The sequence below is a fragment of the Syzygium oleosum genome, unplaced genomic scaffold, assembly GCF_021117445.2.
Source record: "Syzygium oleosum isolate NSW1041296 unplaced genomic scaffold, Sole_v2.1 Sole_v2.08, whole genome shotgun sequence".
NCBI classification, from domain to species: Eukaryota; Viridiplantae; Streptophyta; class Magnoliopsida; order Myrtales; family Myrtaceae; genus Syzygium; species Syzygium oleosum.
The window spans coordinates 2,698,966-2,717,174 of NW_026607492.1; the positions used below are offsets into that span (position 1 = coordinate 2,698,966).

Sequence of the window (18,209 nt, forward strand, 5' to 3'; positions counted from 1 at the left end):
TGCTGATTTATCTTCGATCTGCAAAAGGTACATATCGAAATTCCTTTTCGATTTTAATATACACATGAATCCTGTCTAGGGTTCTACATTCCACTGCGTTGTTTTTCGTTGATGAACCCTTCAGATATTTATGCTAAAGTTTATGCATGTCATATATGATATGAGGCTGTGTGTAATTTAGTGTCTTGAGACACCTTTCGTGTACATATAGTAAGGAAAGTTCTGAAAATTATAAACTATAGGATACACTTGTCACGAGAAAAGTTACTGACTGTGATATTCGAAACTAATGTCTCGTAGCATATATCAAAACATTACAAACAGAAGTATAAGAAAAGAACCACATAGCTAGAGTCATATTATATTAATTGTTGATTAAAGTTTATCGCCTTGGTAAGGGCGTTTTATGTTATCATCTTTTTGTGTGCTTCGATATGGATTACATTGATCTCTGTGTTGTATATAAATTGTTTCCATCGATCATCCAACATCCAAGTTGCACTCAGATCCTCCCCCCGTGCGTGTGGTGTATTGTATTGCCTCAGGATTATTTTTTTCCCTTTCAACGATTTGGTTAGGTGCAGCAATTGACCTAAGTGCCAAAAATCCTTAAAAAATCAGATCGATGAGGTTAGATGCAACTCGTTCATGTTATGTTATATTCATATGTGGAACTCCTGTCGGGAAGTATCTGCAGCGAGGAAAGCGTCCATGTGCTAGGAATCGGGCGTACCATTATCAATCCAATGTCTCGACGATGAGCGAACCCCTAGTGCACGCTTGGCCTGATAGGTCCCATGCCGCGCCTTGTGACAATTAGTCAAATATGCGATGATCAGGTTTTGCTTATTATCTATATGGTGTTGATGCGGGGAGCGTCGAATTTGGGCGGGTGTCGCATTGTGTCCTTTGGATGCCGCGGTCTAGATATGTCCAGGTCCCATGGACCTGCTCGGAAAAGACATTGACGAGCATGCTTGGTTAGGGAAGTGGAAGTCATGAACAATGCTCTCGTCCTCGTGCCTTCTACCGAAAGCGAAAGTTAAATGATGACCTTTCCGAGCAGAATGTTTGCCGCATTGTGAAAAGGCAATGTGGTCAATTTGGCACCCCTGTCCGATACACCAAACTTGGAAGAAACCCAAAAGAAATGGTCAACAGGATAAAGGCTCGACATATCATCCCTGAGCTGTCATGTCTGCTCCAAAAGAAATGGCAACAGGATGATCTATATGCAACTAACGCAATCAAAACTTGAATGTGACAAATCCCGCTTGCTTGTTCACAGTTCCTATGAATCCTAGATAACGAAAGAATCGGTAACCTTGCCTTCCCTTGATCTTAACCAAACTTTTCTTCAAGAAGAAACCTGGCTAGCCCAAAAGGACACAATGAGAGAGAGAGAGAGAGAGAGAGAGAGAGAGAGAGAGAGAGAGAGAGAGAGAGAGAGAGAGGTAACGCAACATCATATAAATGTATGGTCTCTGGGATAAAAGCTAGAAGCTAAAATCATGGATTCTGACTTACGACCTCACGATTATCACCACATCCAGACTCCATATAGCATTTGACCCGATTGCCTATGAATATGATGGGCCTGTAAACTAGAGGCAAGAAAAGTAAACCCAGCAATTTTTTCTCCTCCGAGTGCTGTAGTTCGAGCAAAAATAAAGATAAAAACTCCTCAGTACTGTGATACAAAGATTATGTAAACGCTAAGTCCTATCTACTCTGAAGAATCAGCTCAAGGTACATGGTCTTGACTTTCCCTTCTCAGACTCACTTTGAAGCCGGCCAAGAATGCCATGACTCTTACCTGCAACACATGAAACTAATATTTATGTCCCAAATTCTTCCTACATGACCATAACCGTAAAACAATTTACACGTGAGATGGATGAAAAAGCAAATTACCATAAGCATCTGACACGCGCCCCTGATGAAGCATGGTGAAAATTAAGAGGAACAGTAATAGGATACCAGTCACCCGGTCATGGCATTCTGAACGCTCTAGACGTTGATAGCAAATGGCTTAACTACATATTTTCCTGCAACGAGTAGCACTGGATCACTTCCTCTTTTTTTGGGACCACTTAGGCCCATAAATTGCCAAATGGGTCCGGCCAAAGCGTCGATCAGTTATCTGCATATTCAGAATACCACCTCACAAACATAAGTTTCCACGAACTTCCATCTTTAACAGAGAGCGTAGTTATCGACTTCATAGCATGTCATGAATTGACGGCATCAAGCACAGGAATGAGAACTTCCACTACCGATATCACGGATTTTGGAACAGTGAAAGTAGCAAGCCAGGAATAAGAACTTTCATTTCCAATCTTTAGCAGTCTGAAAATTCACTGTATGTCACATTGAACGGTAACAGCAACCAGGACAGGAATGGGGGAGGGGAAGATGGAGAAGTTCAATATGCGGCCTTTATAAGCTACATTAATTTGTTCACTTTGAATAGCAGTCCAAGCATTCCTCAGATAACATGCACCACCTAGTTTGTTAATGTACATTGACATCATATGTTCTTTAGATTTCAAGATCTTGTTTAAGATGGAATCAGGGACATTCAATTAACTGACATTTAAGGAACATTTGTTCCATCTCGAAGTGCGGCAAAATCCATTCATTGTAAAGGTATTACAAGTAGCCGTTTACCAGATTAGATGAAAGCACAGTGAATGTTGGTGAAGTCCAGGGTTTGCAAAGTTCCAAAGTATCACAAACATATGAACACACGGTTCCAAATATCGCTAGAGGGTTAAAAGAGTTTATTGAGATAGAGTGCTCTCAAGGACCACTTCAATTTTTACTAAATAAATCCTGAAGAAGCATGACTCATGTCAAGCACAAACAAGGATGGAATGACCTAGTGAAGCAGTTTTATGCTGTATCAAACACACAATGTGCCCTGTATTCTGCTTTACAAGAGTGAAATACACCAAAAAGTAATCCCTCACCACAAAATAGACGAACTTATATATGAGTTCCATAAGTAAGTGTTTCATTAAATGTAAAGTGTGGTGAAATGGAAATAAGAATAAGAAACTAGCATTCTTCCTAGGATACTATTTGCTTAGAGGCAAAGTACAAAGAGTTGGTTTCCACAGGAAAGATCTTCATATTAGCAAAAACTGTCAGCACTTGGCAAAATTTTTCATGAAACTCCATATTCAACGTAGCATTGGAACATTCTTGGTGTTTACTTTGAGTACATGCAACCGAAAGAGAATAACAATGAAGATAGGACATACCTTTACGAGGCATCCACAAGAATCCAGCATGTTTGTTCTTAAAGGATATTCCACCACCTAAAAAGAAAATAAATAGATGAGATGAAATGAACACAGGTGAAGGTGCAAAGAATAGAGTTTATGCCCTAACTCAAGCAAAGTGGGAAATAAGCAACTTACAACAAAAGAATCTTCTCCCACTAATGGTGATTTAGAGATTTGGTCCATCAATACTCCATAGTCAACTTGCATATAAGGGGGTGTAACGCTTATGTAGTCAAATGAACCATCTTTACCTGGAGACAATCAGAATCTTTATATACTGGACATAAATGGACAACAAGTGTGATTCCACCCCTTGCAGGCAATTACTCAGAAAAATGCACCAGCCAGATAGTGAGAAAACTGCTTCAATGAAAAATGTCACAACTTTTCTATCCTTCATGAAGTCAACTTTTTTGTTGTATAATTATCAGAATGAGCTTTTCTTCAAGCTTATTAATACCTTTTCATGACAGTCTGAAAGAATTGTTAATACATGGTGCGGTTACAGTAAACTTTCCCTCAATTATGGAGGAGATATAAACAAAGATCCACCCAAATGGACACAACTAAAAGCCAAATCACACAGCCAAAAGCCACAGCCACCTCTAGCAGACATTAGCTGCTACAAGTTCCTACAGGCTATAAACATCCTTAATCTTGTTCTCATCAAAGGATCTATACATGGAACACCTATGTGCAAGCCAGAATTTATAATGGTAATAAAGTGATAAAGCAATGTTGAAAAGCATAAATGAGACCTGAGAGAGAGAGAGAGAGAGAGAGAGAGAGAGAGAGAGAGAGAGAGAGAGAGAGAGAGAATACCAACGAATTGCTCTGCTCGTTCTAAAAAATCTTCCACACGGACCATGTGAATAACCGAGGCATCAAGAAACCCAGTACATTCTAAATTTGGTCGTAAGACATCTGACACAACCCACGGATCCATCTCAACAAAGTGAACCTGAAATCTCAACAGATCCAATAACTAAGATGCTAAATAATAACAATAACAGCAACAACAACAACAATAATAGCAGTCTGTTGGTCACAACTACATTTCTGCAGATTCACAATCTGAATCAAACTTGATCTTCAACAGAATCAAACCCTACCATAGTTTTGCGAGTTTTATTACTAACGAAGCAACTACAGTACAATCTTCGTACCTGAGAGCAGCCTCGGCTGATGGCCTCAATTCCAACCGATCCTGTACCACTGTACAAATCCAACCAACGACCAGGCCTTAAAGATACAGGACTGCCACCGGCCGCCTAACGAAGTTTCAGAAGATGGGACAAGAGTTCATCACTAAACAATCAAGCTGGAGAGAGAAAGAGAGAGAAAGAGAGAGAGAGAGAGAGAGAGAGAGAGAGAGAGGTACCTGTAATATAGAAAAAGCTGCAGCTTTGACAACTTCCATCATAGGGCGCACATCCATTCCCTTTGGTGAGAGCAATTTCTTTCTTCGACCCGTCCCTCCAAGCACCTGTCATTTAACAATCATATCTTTACTTTTTATGTGGCACAACTAGATTTGACGCAGAGAAATTAGGCCTAAAATTTAATCTAAGATCCCTCAAGAAGCGGCCATGTCATCTCTGAACAGATTCGATCAAGCCCAATTTCATCCAAGTCTCCGAAAGGAGTAACATTAATGATATTTTGAAGGGAATGCTATGGCACGCTAGTAAGAAAGAACCCAAAAATTCTTCAGTCTCATTCATCAGATTATTCAGATGATGTGGCCTCTCAAAGAATAGATCAATTATGTCAATTTACTCCCTTCCCCCCAATAAATTAAGAAATCCAAAACCTAGCCAATGTAAGCAAATGGAGGAAACTTGACCTGAAGCAGCTTATGAGTGGTCCGCGGGGGTGCAGAATCCTCCTGCTCAGTTCTTTTGCCTCGTCCTGTGTCTTGCATATCTTTTCTCCTCCTTGCCTGAGCAACATACACAGAAAAACCAGGCAAAGCCAAACCGATTCAAATTCAGGTCTTGACATCGTCTCTCTCCAATGCAGGACGAAGGAATCACGCTGGGGTCTTCAGACATTTGCGAGAACAAAATAAACAGCACATAGCTACATATCACTATTCACTAATGGCACTGAATGACCATTTGACATTTCCACACACACCCACACACTCTCGCACAGACCTTGTTAGGAGAAGCATCGGACAAGAATTCATCAGGGTTGAGACCATAACGTTCGAGCAACTCTCTCTTGTCCTCACTCGCCAACCCACCGCCCGATTCTGATACACAACATCAGGAAACAGAAGGGACGAAACCCAAAGGTTGCCATGAGATTCTTGCGACGAAGACACTCTAGAGACAACACACACCCGAGATTACAGCATAAGAGCGTACTGCGAGCGAAAACGACCAACCCGGTTCGCGTGATCGCGGGTCTGCAAGTGGGGCCGACCCAGAGAAGCTTAGGCGACGACGAGCCCAGGTTGAAGCCGCTGGTGTTGGTGGCGTGAAGCGGGGAGCAGATGGGAGATGACGAGACCGCCATGTTCTTTCGCCTCGAGGGAAGAAGAAGAAGAAGCAGACCCTCGATGCTTGGCGCTCAGAAACGCATCGACCATTGACGAATCTGTCGATTGGTGTTCCTGGGGATGATGGGTCGATTCTTTCTTGAATGGTGTTGAATCGCGAATGGTTGCTTGGATGAACCACCGAGCGACTCGACCAGAAGCTGCTCGGTGAGCTCAGATGGAAAACTTTGTACCTCGCACACGGATAATCCGTTTTATATGTTCAAGAAAAAAAAAAAAGAATTCGGAGATAATTTTTATTATTGTCAATTTTTGTGTCGTATTAAATAATATTATTTTGTATTGAGGGAAGAAATTCATTTCGCGATTTGATCGCATGAAAAAAAGGAAGCTTATTTATACAATGGCACGTTGAGATTGCATTTGTTACGAATAAAGTAAATTTCCCATCGGAAAAGAGAGTTTAAAATTTGGAAAACTTACGTAAAAAGAACAATTTAACAATTGAAATTTTCAATCTTTAAAACGTGCACTCGACGTGTTTTGCAATAAATAATTATAAAAAGAAAAGAAAAAAGAAGAAAAAAAATAACAACGGGGTGACAGGTAATGGTAGGTGATGCAAGATGTGATGAGTTTCAAGATTACGAATTGATTTGTTACTTGGGATTTTAGAAATTTATATTATTACTTTAGAATTTGGTACTTTTTGTTAGTTGGTTAAATTGATTATATTCTAAATAATATTCTACGAGTGTTTTATTTTTCTCACTTTATGAATAGCTTCCGATTAAGTTTGACTTAGGCTTTCATGGTGATTTATGGCTAATTTCTAATTATATTAGTCTATTCTTCAATTTGTAAAATAACTTATCTCTTTGAGTTAGAATAATAAATTAATAATAACCCGTAACCAGTGGGGACCAATTTTGATTTTCACAAGCAAACGATCAATTTGCCAAATAGCTTGTGGCCCTACTAGTAGAGGGAATGGAGGGTAAGGTCGGAAAGTACTGGGTTCGGGTTCGATCTCCGTTGAGTATCGCATACATATTTACATAGAAAAGAAGAGCGAGAAAAAGAAGAAGAAGCAAACGATTAATTTCATGTCAAAGCAAACCAAAATGGACCGAGAGAGAACTGGTAAAGTACATGTAACTCCCCTGTGAATACACAAGATATGGTACTCACTCACTCTTATGCATATGCTGTATAAATTACTCTTAACTTCAATGGCTCTGTGTATATACATCTCTCTGAAACTTCTACACTCCTGTCCGCCAAAGCCCCGACGAGAAAGAAACTCTAGGATGAGCAGGCCCCGCAGCTCTTCCTACAGAATCCGTGCGCGTCCTTGGAGCCCACCATATAGAGAGGGTTCTTCCCGCACTCGCCGGCCTTCGCCCACGATGGGCAGTTCTCATTTTCGTCCCTGCATTCCCCGATGGTGACGGACCTCAACGGATTGTCAAAGGACCTGACGTGGATCCACTTGGTCGCAGACCATTTCTCCCCCTCGATGACAGGGCAGCTCCCGTGCAAGCTAGTATCATCTGGGGTTGCGTCGGGATGAAGACTGAAGAACAGCAGAGCGTCGCCCTTCCTCGGCTTCACTGCAGATACACAAATAATCGCAGTTACAGAAGTTTCTAATGAAATGAGGACAGGATCGGAACAGAAGAGTGATTTGGTTCGAATGGACAACAGAAGTAACAAGAATTATGAACGACACTGCACATGTGGACATTGAAGGAATTATATCGACTGTGCAAGCTGGCTCACCTGGACTCACAGACAAATTGATTCGTGTATATCTATCCATATACTTAAATACTGTTGCCCTACATAACTACACTGTGTCCACTGTCTCAAATTACTCGAGTAATCGATAACTACTGTCGTCTTTGCATGTTTTGAAGTCTATTGCTGGGGACTCGCACTAGCATTCGTGTAAGCACAAGCAGTATTACAGCCCGAGTCACGCTGTTGATATTGATTTAGTTGCTTGTAGCGCTAAAACAATTGCCTATAAAATGAACAACAAAACCAGAAAGTAGAAAAGACCAAAGTGCAAGATTTGTGAATCTGATCCACTCACCAGCATAACCTTTTTTTGCACAATCAGACCAGCCATCTTCGTTCGATTGAGACATTTTGCCCTGTGAAATGGAAAGGAAGAGAGAGACTAAGGTTCAGTAACACCACATGAGAACAGAAAACTGAATCATAGAGAAGAATTGCTTGCCTCTAAATTCGGGAACACTGTTTCCCCGCCTCTCTCAACATTAGACAAGTACATCAAGACAGTAGCCACTCGGTGGCCACCAAGCTCTTGATTAGCCTTGTCAATAAAATAATCATAATGAGGCTCATACTTCTCTCCATGCTCATATCTGAGTACTTGAATTGACTCTCCATTTTCTGGTCATATAGCTCGAATTAGCATACAGAAAGACGCTTCGTTGTAGACAGGAGGAAGTAGTCATTAATGAAATACAATAAGACCTTACCTTCAGGAAGAAAGGTCCACGCGGCAATCCGAGCCTCGATATTAGCAACAACTTCATCCTTCAATCAAGTGTAGAGTCAAGACAGTGCATAAGTCCTACACTACTCCTTCATAGTTCAATTAAGCTGAAAAACTCGCCCCAAATAAAGGCTTCTACGCAAATTCGAAAAACACGTCTACAGTTCTGGACTGGAACTCTAAGAAGCCGAATGTATCTCAAGTACGTTACTACTCAAAGACCCTATCATTCAAAAGCCACGTTCCCAACATTTAATACATAGACATGCAAAACCTTTTGAGCAGACTGTCAAAATCAAACTCAATTAGCAACTCAAACGTTCGACATGCCAGCCACTAGATGCGAGTAAGTAGCAGTTGATTAATAATGTGGTGATCCTAGATCTCTCAAGGGACGCTGCAAATAGCGCGGATAGATTGCGGTAGCAGCTATGGGTGAGGACCTCCTTTGTGGAAAGAAAAAAAACATCATGCAAATTCGAAAGAAGAATCCACTCACCTGAGCTTTCAGCAGAAACATTCCGGAGCTCGTCCGCACTTCACTCAGTATACTCTTTCCCGATTCGTTATCCGCCACCATGGACTTCTCCAACTTGTCCCTCGCCTGATCCACCAAAAAACCAATCTTGTCAATCCTATTTCTATCTAATCTCCATCAAGCCCACAATTACGAAACTAGAAGGAACAAAAAAACTAACCAGTTTGATGAGATGATCACACTCATCATCAGATAAGAACCCCTTATAGATAAAAGCCCTGCGACGACACAAATTTTGGGGACATCTTAACCAATGACCTTCCAACTCAGGAATTCACAACACATGCACTAGAAGACATCAACTAATTGAGTCAGACTATCTCTCATTAAACAATCCAGTGCATTGGCAATTCGAAGGACAATATCAGAAAACCAAAAACGCAGACACAGACAAGGAAGGCTTGAGCACCTGGGGTTCCAAGACAGTTGAGTGACTCGGGTCGGATCAAAAGCAACAGAAGATCCAACAGCCTTAGCTCCAAGACCCGATTCATGCCTGCCAAAATTTCCAGTAACAAAGCACCATCATTTCATAGTTCGGCAATGACACACATCTCAAGCAGCGAGCAAGAGTTTAGCAGATAGAGAGTTTCGTTACGTTTTCTCCCCAAGCAGCCATCTTGGGACCGGAACAGCAGAACCGCGCAAAGGCAAGAAGAGCAGAAAACAGAGCGAAAGAAGGAGAAAATCCTGGACACCCATTACAACGAAAAGCCTGCTTTCGCCGGGAGAAACTCGTTCTGGGATTCTTATTGCCGAGCCAAAAACTCAAAAGATACGACCTCTTCAAAGGGAAAAGAAAAATGGGAAGAAACAGTGGGCCTCTCGGTGTCCAAAGAATCAATTCAAACGCGAATTCGGAGGAGAGCGGTCAGCGAGGAGTTTCGGGCAATGGGTTTGTACTTGCGTCCCTTCTTTTCCCTTTTTCTTTACCACAAAAGATGAAGTCTGATGGGCGCCCACAGGATTCCTCTTGGGGTTTCGCCGGAGTTATTCCTGGGAAAAGACGGTGTCGAAATGTCAATGGTTTTGCGGTCGGTCGCTCCTGTGTTTCTCTCTTCTGTGGAAGCTTCGGTTTCGGCTCGGTCGCGAGTCGTCACCGTTTGCGTCCCGGCAGTTTGCAGGGGGACTCGAAGCTCGGGTCTTGAGGAGCCCTGCGTCACCGTCGCGACCGTTTTCGTCAGTTCCAACGATCGACTCCGATGCCCCCACGTACCTTTTTTCTTTGTCGGAAAATCTGAAGTGGCGAGACCTGTCCTCTGGAATAAAAGCACACCTTAAATTACAAAGAAAAATGCGCAAAGTCATTCAATGGGGAGTTTGGTAGATATTGAAAATGGTGAGATTTGGGGTTTTAATGCTAGATTCTGAAAAGAAGGGTAAGATATCCATGTGAATTCTTGAAATTGGGTGGTAAAAGTAAGTTATTCAATGTTGAAGAACTCATCTTGGGGAAGATTTTTGCTCTTATAATGACTCCCATCAAAATTACGAAATTGAAGAAAAATCTATGTACTAAAAAGATTTCGGTGATTCGCTTTTGGCACTAAAATTGTGCAGTAATTCTCATGAATCTATGCCAAAAATATATATTAAACCTCTATTGGTTTAATATTTAAATATCTTATCACTCTTCCTTACGCTTAATCTGGTCTTTAATTGGGGAAGTAAATAGACGCTTGGGAAGATTTGAACTTATGACATCTCGCTCAAATATGATGTGAAATTTTGTAGGATAACTGTTAACTGCTCTAAAATCTTAAGTTGTTAGAGAAACGTGTGGTTTAATTTTTAAATATCATCTCACTCCGCTTATGCTTTGTTTGGTCTTTTTTTTTTTTCTACTTAGTACTAAGCGTAGACATATTTGATTGAGCAGGTAAGTGGAGCTTGGAAAAATTTAAACTCGAGACCTACTGTGATACCATGTGAGATTTTGTGAGACTACTGCCAACTATTCTAAAAGTTGAGATTTTGTGTAATCACTCCTAGTTGTAAAAGCAACTTTTGCTTTTAGAATAAATGGTAGTGGTCTCACAAAATCTTACATTATATCAGAACAAGAGACCCGAGTTCAAATCTTTTTAGGCCTCATTTACCTATCCAATTAAATATGTACATGCTTATCACTCTCCCCCACGCTTAATCTGGTTTTAAGCGTGAACATATTTAATTATGGAGGTAAATGGGGCCTAGAAAGATTTGAACTCAAGACCTCTTGCTCTAATAGAATGCGAAATTTCATGGGACCACCGCAAATTGTCCTAAAAATATAAACTATTAATGGAATGTGGTTTAGAATTTAAATATTATATCGCTCTCCCTAATGCTTAGTCTGGTTTATACTAAGCATTAACATATCTAATTAGGGAGGTAAATGGGGCTTGAAAGATATGAACTCAGGATTTGCTATGATATCACGTGAGACTTTGTGGGACCACTTCCAACTGTTTTAAAATCAGCTTTTGCTTTTAAAATAGTTGACGATGATCCCACAAAATCTCAAGTTTTTAGAACCATTGATAGTGGTCTCGTAAAATCTTACATCATATTATAGTAGGAGATCCCGAGTTCAAATCTTTTAAGATTACCTATCCAATTAAATATGTCAATGTTTAGTATTAGACTAAAAAAAAAGATGCCATTGAGTGGAAGTGATAGAATATTTAAATATTAAATCACATATTCCTCTAACAATTTAAGTTTTTAGAGCTGTTGATAATGGTCCTGGTTAATACTAGGGTTGCTCCTAGTTTAATCTTTAAATATTCTATACTTCAAAAGGTATTTCAACGACACTTTTGATAAAATAGATATCACTGCCAAATTATGTTCACTGTTGAATTCCATATATATAGTTTTTATACTTTATAAATATTTTTTACTTTGACTAGATTGAAATTTCATCTTTTGAAATATCAAAGTAGATTACGCAATATGAATCACTGATCATCTTATTTTTCATAGCAGTTGGTTTTCTCCAAATGATTACAGTTAATTATGAACTTGGAAAGCCAGCTTCTATGAAATATTAGAGACACATGATAGGTAATAACAAATTCCTATTTCTTACTAAAAAAAGCACTAAATTTCAATCTTATTACAACATTGGACAAAATACAAAGCAGAAGAAATCTACATATTATTCCATTTTTCCAGTCTCAGTTGGCCTCAACGTCTTAGAAAAAAAAAAAGGAAACTACAATGTCACATCGAGATTGCGTTTGTCACGAAGAAACTAATTTTCATTGGAAAAGAGAGTTTGAATTTGATTAACTTTCGTAAAAAGAACAATTTTTCAATTAAGATTTTCAATCTTTTAACAAGTTCACAAAGACAAGATCCTAAAAAAAAAAAAGGAAAAAGATTAAGACTATGTTTGTTTCGTGAAAAAAGAATGATTTAGAAAACATTTTTCAAAAAATGATTGCTTGTATCACTTCAAATAAATAGTTAATGGAAAATATTTTCATTATCAAAAAAAATTTATATCTAAATATTTTCGTGGACAATGAACATTTTTTCATTTATTTATTTTTGTAAACAATATAAGCAATCAGATATAGAAAAATAATTTTCAAATCATTTATTTTTCGCGAAACAAACGGAACCTAAAAAAAAGGAAGAGGAAGAAGATGAATACGAGATCGCAGGTAACAGTAGGTGATAGAGGATGCAAAAAGGTTCAAGATTACTTTTTATTTAAGGGAAATGATACAAATAGTCCCTAAATTTTGACCCAATGTGTAATGCAGTTTATGAACTTTTAATTTATTCAATGTGATCCATGAACTTTTAATTTGTTCAATGTGGTCCCCAAACTTTTGATACACGTTCAATTTAGTCTATAAACTATATGAAAATGTTCAATGTAATACTTCCATTTATTCAAATTCAGGGATTATCATGAACATATACCAAAAGTCCATGGACCACATTGAACAAATTAAAAATTTAGGGATCAAACTGCACATTGTGTCAAAATTCAGAGACCATAGGTCTCATTATCCCTTTGAATATTATGCTGGATTTTAGAAATTTAGTTTATTATCTTAGTATTTGGGTAGCTTTTTCTAATTATTATTTGATTAAATTCTAGATAATATTATATGATTTTTAGGTAATTTATATCGGCCTATTCTCACTTTAAAAAATTATTTATTAGAGTTAGAGATTAATGCATATGCTGTATAAATTACTCTAACTTCAATGGCTGTGCATAAATACGTCCTTTGAAACTTCTACACTCAACTCCGTCGAAAGCGCCCACGAGAAAGAAACTCTAGGATGAGCAGGCCCCGCAGCTCTTCCTACAGGACCCGTATGCGTCCTTGGAGCCCACCATATAGAGAGGGTTCTTTTCGCAGTTGCCGACCTTCGCCCACAACGCGCAGTTCTCGTTTTCGTCCTTGCATTCCCCGACGGTGATCGACCTGAACGGCTTGTCAAAGGACTTGACGTGGATCCACTTGGTCGCAGACCACTTCTCACCCTCAATGACGGGGCAGCTCCCGTGCAAGCTAGTATCGTCTGGGGTTGCATCGGGATGGAGACTGAAGAATAACATAGCGTCACCCTTCTTCGGCTTCACTGCAGATACACAAATAATCACAGTTATGGAAGTTTCTAAGGAAATGAGGACAAAATCGAAACAGAAGAGTGGTCTGGTTCGAATTTGTTGGGGTGCGATTCATACTCCTCATCAACAGGAAGGCATGGGATCCAGCTTCTAGGTGCGTGGGCAGGGGTTGCCGCCAGAGGGCCTTTATAGTTTGGGTCCATAAGTAATCTATATATAATCTATTTCCTTTGTAATTGAGGGTTGTACGGAGAGGTGGGAGGTGCTAATTACATTGAAATCTTCCGTTGGATGTAATCCTAGTTTAAGAGTGAATCAGGATAAATCTCGTGTCTCGATTTTTCTTTCTCGCCTATTACTCTCTTTTTCGTTGTGTCAGTGCACCTAATCCTAACGAAATAGACAACAAAAGTAACATGAATTATGAATAACACTGCACATGTGGACATCTAAGGAATTCAATCGACTGTGCAAGCCGGCTCACTGGGACTCACAACCAAATTGATTTGTGTATATCTGTTTACTTAAATAGTGTGGCCCAGCTGCCCTAAGTAACTGCACTGTGTCTCAAATTACTCTGAGTAATCGTTAAGTACGTCGTCTTAGTACGTTTTGAAGTCTATTGTTGGGGGCTCGAACTAGCATTCGTGTAAGCACAAGCAGTATTACAGCCCGAGTCTTGCTGTTAACATTGAATTAGTTGCTTGCAACGCTAAAACAATTGCCTATAAAATGAACAACAAAACCAGAAAGTAGGAAAAAACTAAGTGCAAGACTTGTGAATCTGATCCACACACCAGAATAACCTTCTTTTGCACAATCAGACCAGCCATCTTCCTTTGATTGAGACATTTGGGCCTGCGAAATGGAAAGGAAGAGAAAGACTTTAGGTTCAGTAACACCACACGAGAAATAGAAAACTGAAGCATCTAGGAGAATTGCTTACCTCTGAATAGGGGAACACTGTTTCCCCGCCTCTCTCAACATTAGACAAGTACATCAAGACAGTAGCCACTCGGTGGCCACCATGTTCTCGATTGACCTTGTCCATAAAATAATCATAATGAGGCACATACTTCTCTCCATGCTGATATCTGAGTACTTGAATTGACTCTCCATTTTCTGGTTATATAGCTCATATTAGCATACAGAAAGACGCTACGTTGTACAACAGGAAGAAGTATCTCATCCATGAAATACGATAGGACCTTACCTACAGGAAGAAAGGTCCATGCAGCAATCCGAGCCTCGATGTTAGCAACAACTTCATCCTTCAATCAAGTGTAGAGTCAAGACAATACATAAGTCCTACACTACTCTTTCATAGTTTAATCGAGCTGAAAAACTCGCTCCAAACAAAGGCTTCTACCCAAATTCAAAATACACGTCTACATTTCTGGACGGGAACCCTAAGAAGCAGAATGTTTCTCAAGTACATTCCTACAATTCGATCAGCGGCAATAGATACTAATAACTGCTATCAACTCAAAGACCCTATCATGCAAAAGCCACGTTCCCAACATTTAATACGTACACATGCAAAACCTTTTGAGCAGACTGTCAAAATCAAAGTCAGTTAGCGACTCAAAACTTCAACATGCCACTAGATGCGAGTATCTAACAGTTGATTAATAATGTGGTGATCCTAGATCTCTCAAGGGACGCTGCGAGTAGCGCAGATAGATTTCTGTAGCAGCTATGGGTGAGGACCTCCTTTAGGGAAAGAAAGAAACATCATGCAAACTCGAAAGAAGAATCCACCCACCTGAGCTTTCTGCAGAAACATTCCGGAGCTCGTCCGCGCTTCACTCAATTTACTCTTTCCCGTTTCCTTGTCACCCACCATGGACTTCTCCAACTTGTCCCTCGCCTGATCCACCAAAAAACCAATCTTGTCAATCCTTTTTCTATCTAATCTCCATCAAGCCCACAAATACGAAGTTAGAAGGGACAAAAAACTAACCAGTTTGATGAGATGATCACACTCTTCATCAGATAAAAACCTCTTATAGATAAAAGCCCTGCGACGATACAAATTTTGGGGACATCTTAGCCAACGACCTTCCAACTCAGGAATTCACAACACATGCACCAGAAGACATTAACTAATTCAGACTATCTCTGATTAAACAATCCAGTGCATTATTGGCAATTTGAAGGACAATATGAGCAAAGCAAAAACACACAGACGGAGACAAGGAAGGCTTGGGCACCTGGGGTTCCAAGACAGTTGAGTAACTCGGGTCGGATCAAAAGCAACAGAAGATCCAACAGCCTTGGCTCCAAGACCCGATCCATGCCTGCCAAAATTTCCGGTAACAAATCACCATCATCTCTTAGTTCAACAATGACACACATCTAAGCAGTGATCAAGAGTTCAGTAGAGAGAATTTCGTTACGTTTTCTTCCCAAGCAGCCATCTTGGGACCGGAAGAGCAGAACCGCGCAAAGGCAAGAAGAGCAGAAAACAGAGAGAAAGCAGGAGCAAATCCCGAACACCCATTTACAATGAAATGCCTGCTTTCGCCAGGAGAAACTCGTGCTGGGATTTTTATTGCTGAGCAAAAAACTCAAAAATACGACCTTTCGAAGGGAAAAGAAAAACCAGACCAAAACAAAAACAAGGAAGGGAGAAGAAAAACGGAAGAAACAGTGGGTCTCCGGGTCTAGAGAATCAATTCAACGCGAATTTGGAGGAGACCGGTCACGGAGTTTCAGGCAATGGGTTTGTACTTGCGTCCCTTCTTTTCCCTTTTTCTTTGTCTGATGAGCGCCCACAGGATTCTTCTAGGGGTTTCGCCGGAGTTATTCCTGGGAAAAGACGGTGTCGAAATGTCAATGGTTTTGCGGTCGGTCGCTCCTGCGTTTCTCTCTTCTGCGGAAGCTTCGGTTTCGGCTCGGTCGCGAGTCGTCACCCAGTTTGCAGGGGGACCCGAAGCTCGGGTCTTGAGAAGCGCTGCGTCACCGTCACGACCGTTTTCGTCAGTTCCAACGATCGACTCCGATGCCCCCACGTACCTTTTTTCTTTGTCAAAAAATCTGAAGTGGCGAGACCTGTCCTCTGGAATAAAAGCACACCTTAAATTACTAGGAAAAATACGCGAAGTTATTCAATGGGGAGTTCGGTAGATATTGAAAATGGTGAGATTTGAGGTTTTAATGCTAGATTCTGAAAAGAAGGGTAAGATATCCATGTGAATTCTTGAAATTGGATGGTAAAAGTAAGTTATTCATTGTTGAAGAACTCGTCTTGGAGAAGATTTTTGCTCATATAATGACTATCCCATCAAAATTATGAAATTGAAGAAAAATCTATGTACTAAAAAGATTTCGGTGATTCGCGGTTGGCACTAAAATTGTGCAGTAATTCTCGGGAATCTATTCTTTGAAAGTCCATGCCAAAAATATATATATATTCAACCTCTATTGATTTAATATTTAAATATGTTATCACTCTTCCTTACAATTAATTTGGTTTTTAATTGGGGAAGTAAATAGGGACTTGGGAAGATTCGAACTTATGACCTCTCGCTCAAGTATGTTGTGAAATTTTGTAGGATAACTGCTAACTGTTCTAAAATCTTAAGTTGTTAGAGAAATGTGTGATTTAATTTTTAAATATCATCTCACTCCTCTCATGCTTTGTCTGGTCCTTTTTTTTTTTTACTTAGTACTAAGCGTAGACATATTTGATTGAGCAGGTAAGAGGAGCTTGAAAAGATTTAAACTAGGGACCTACTGTGATACCATGTGAGATTTTATGGGATCACTGCCAACTATTCTAAAAGTTTGAGATTTTGTATGATCACTGTTAACTGTAAAAGCAGCTTTTGCTTTTAGAATAAGTGGTAGTGGTTTCACAAAATCTTACATTATATCAAAACAGGGGACCCTGAGTGGACCTATCCAATTAAATATGTACATGCTTATCACTCTCCCTCACGTTTAATCTGGTCTTAAGCGTGAACAAATTTAATTGGGGAGGTAAATGAGGCCTAGAAAGATTTGAACTCAAGACCTTTTGCTCTAATAAAATGTGAAATTTCATGGGACCACCGCAAATTGTCCTAAAAATTTAAACTATTAAAGGAATGTGTGGTTTAGAATTTAAATATTCTATCGCTCTCCTTACGCTTAGTCTGGTTTATACTAAGCATTGACATATCTAATTAGGGAGGTAAATAGGGCCCGGAAAGATATGAACTCAGGATTTGCTATGATATCACGTGAGACTTTGTGAGACCACTTCCAACTGTTTTAAAATCAGCTTTTGCTTTTAAAATAGTTGATAATGATCCCATAAAATCTCAAGTTTTAGAACAATTGACATTGATTTCATAAAATCTTACATGATATTATAGTAGGAGATCCCGAGTTTAAATATTTTAAGGCCCTATTTACCTATCAAATTAAATATGTCCATGTTTAGTATTAAACAAAAAAAATATAAATAAAAAAGACACCAGTGAGTGGAAGTGATAGAATATGTAAATATTAAATCACACATTCCTTTAATAGTTTAAGTTTTTAGAGCCGTTGATAATGGTCTTGGTTAATACTAGGGTTGCTCCTAGTTTAATATTTAAATATTTTATACTTCAAAAGGTATTTCGTCGACACTTTTGACAAAATAGATATCACTACCAAAATATGTTCACTGTTGAATGGCATATATATAGTTTTTATTTTTTTATATATATTTTTTACTTTGACTAGATTGAAATTTCATCTTTTGCATTATCAAAGTGGATTACGCAATATGAATCACT

The 18,209-nt window shown here is 39.4% G+C and overlaps 3 protein-coding genes across 3 annotated transcripts; all 3 read right to left on the minus strand.

Moving 5' to 3' along the window:
* Nucleotides 1-2,068: 2,068 nt before the first annotated feature.
* LOC115688271 (uncharacterized) lies at nt 2,069-6,000 on the minus strand. Its single transcript, XM_030614041.2, has 9 exons — nt 5,663-6,000; nt 5,450-5,547; nt 5,137-5,232; nt 4,672-4,776; nt 4,457-4,561; nt 4,113-4,251; nt 3,426-3,541; nt 3,267-3,323; nt 2,069-2,143 (listed from the first exon to the last, which is right to left on the minus strand). Exons 1-9 carry the CDS (start codon nt 5,811-5,813, stop codon nt 2,069-2,071), a joined length of 942 nt encoding a protein of 313 aa, XP_030469901.2. The 5' UTR covers nt 5,814-6,000.
* A 962-nt stretch (nt 6,001-6,962) lies between these two features.
* On the minus strand, nt 6,963-10,046 carry LOC115688270 (probable prolyl 4-hydroxylase 7). The gene is made up of 8 exons (XM_030614040.2): nt 9,460-10,046; nt 9,271-9,357; nt 9,022-9,079; nt 8,823-8,927; nt 8,307-8,364; nt 8,042-8,217; nt 7,895-7,955; nt 6,963-7,409 (listed from the first exon to the last, which is right to left on the minus strand). The coding sequence occupies exons 1-8, from the start codon at nt 9,561-9,563 to the stop codon at nt 7,102-7,104; spliced, it is 957 nt and encodes a 318-aa protein (XP_030469900.1). The 5' UTR covers nt 9,564-10,046; the 3' UTR covers nt 6,963-7,101.
* A 3,097-nt stretch (nt 10,047-13,143) lies between these two features.
* On the minus strand, nt 13,144-16,123 carry LOC115667166 (probable prolyl 4-hydroxylase 7). The gene is made up of 8 exons (XM_030588781.2): nt 15,840-16,123; nt 15,654-15,740; nt 15,404-15,461; nt 15,206-15,310; nt 14,654-14,711; nt 14,387-14,562; nt 14,238-14,298; nt 13,144-13,451 (listed from the first exon to the last, which is right to left on the minus strand). Exons 1-8 carry the CDS (start codon nt 15,941-15,943, stop codon nt 13,144-13,146), a joined length of 957 nt encoding a protein of 318 aa, XP_030444641.2. The 5' UTR covers nt 15,944-16,123.
* Between the last annotated feature and the right edge of the window lie 2,086 nt (nt 16,124-18,209).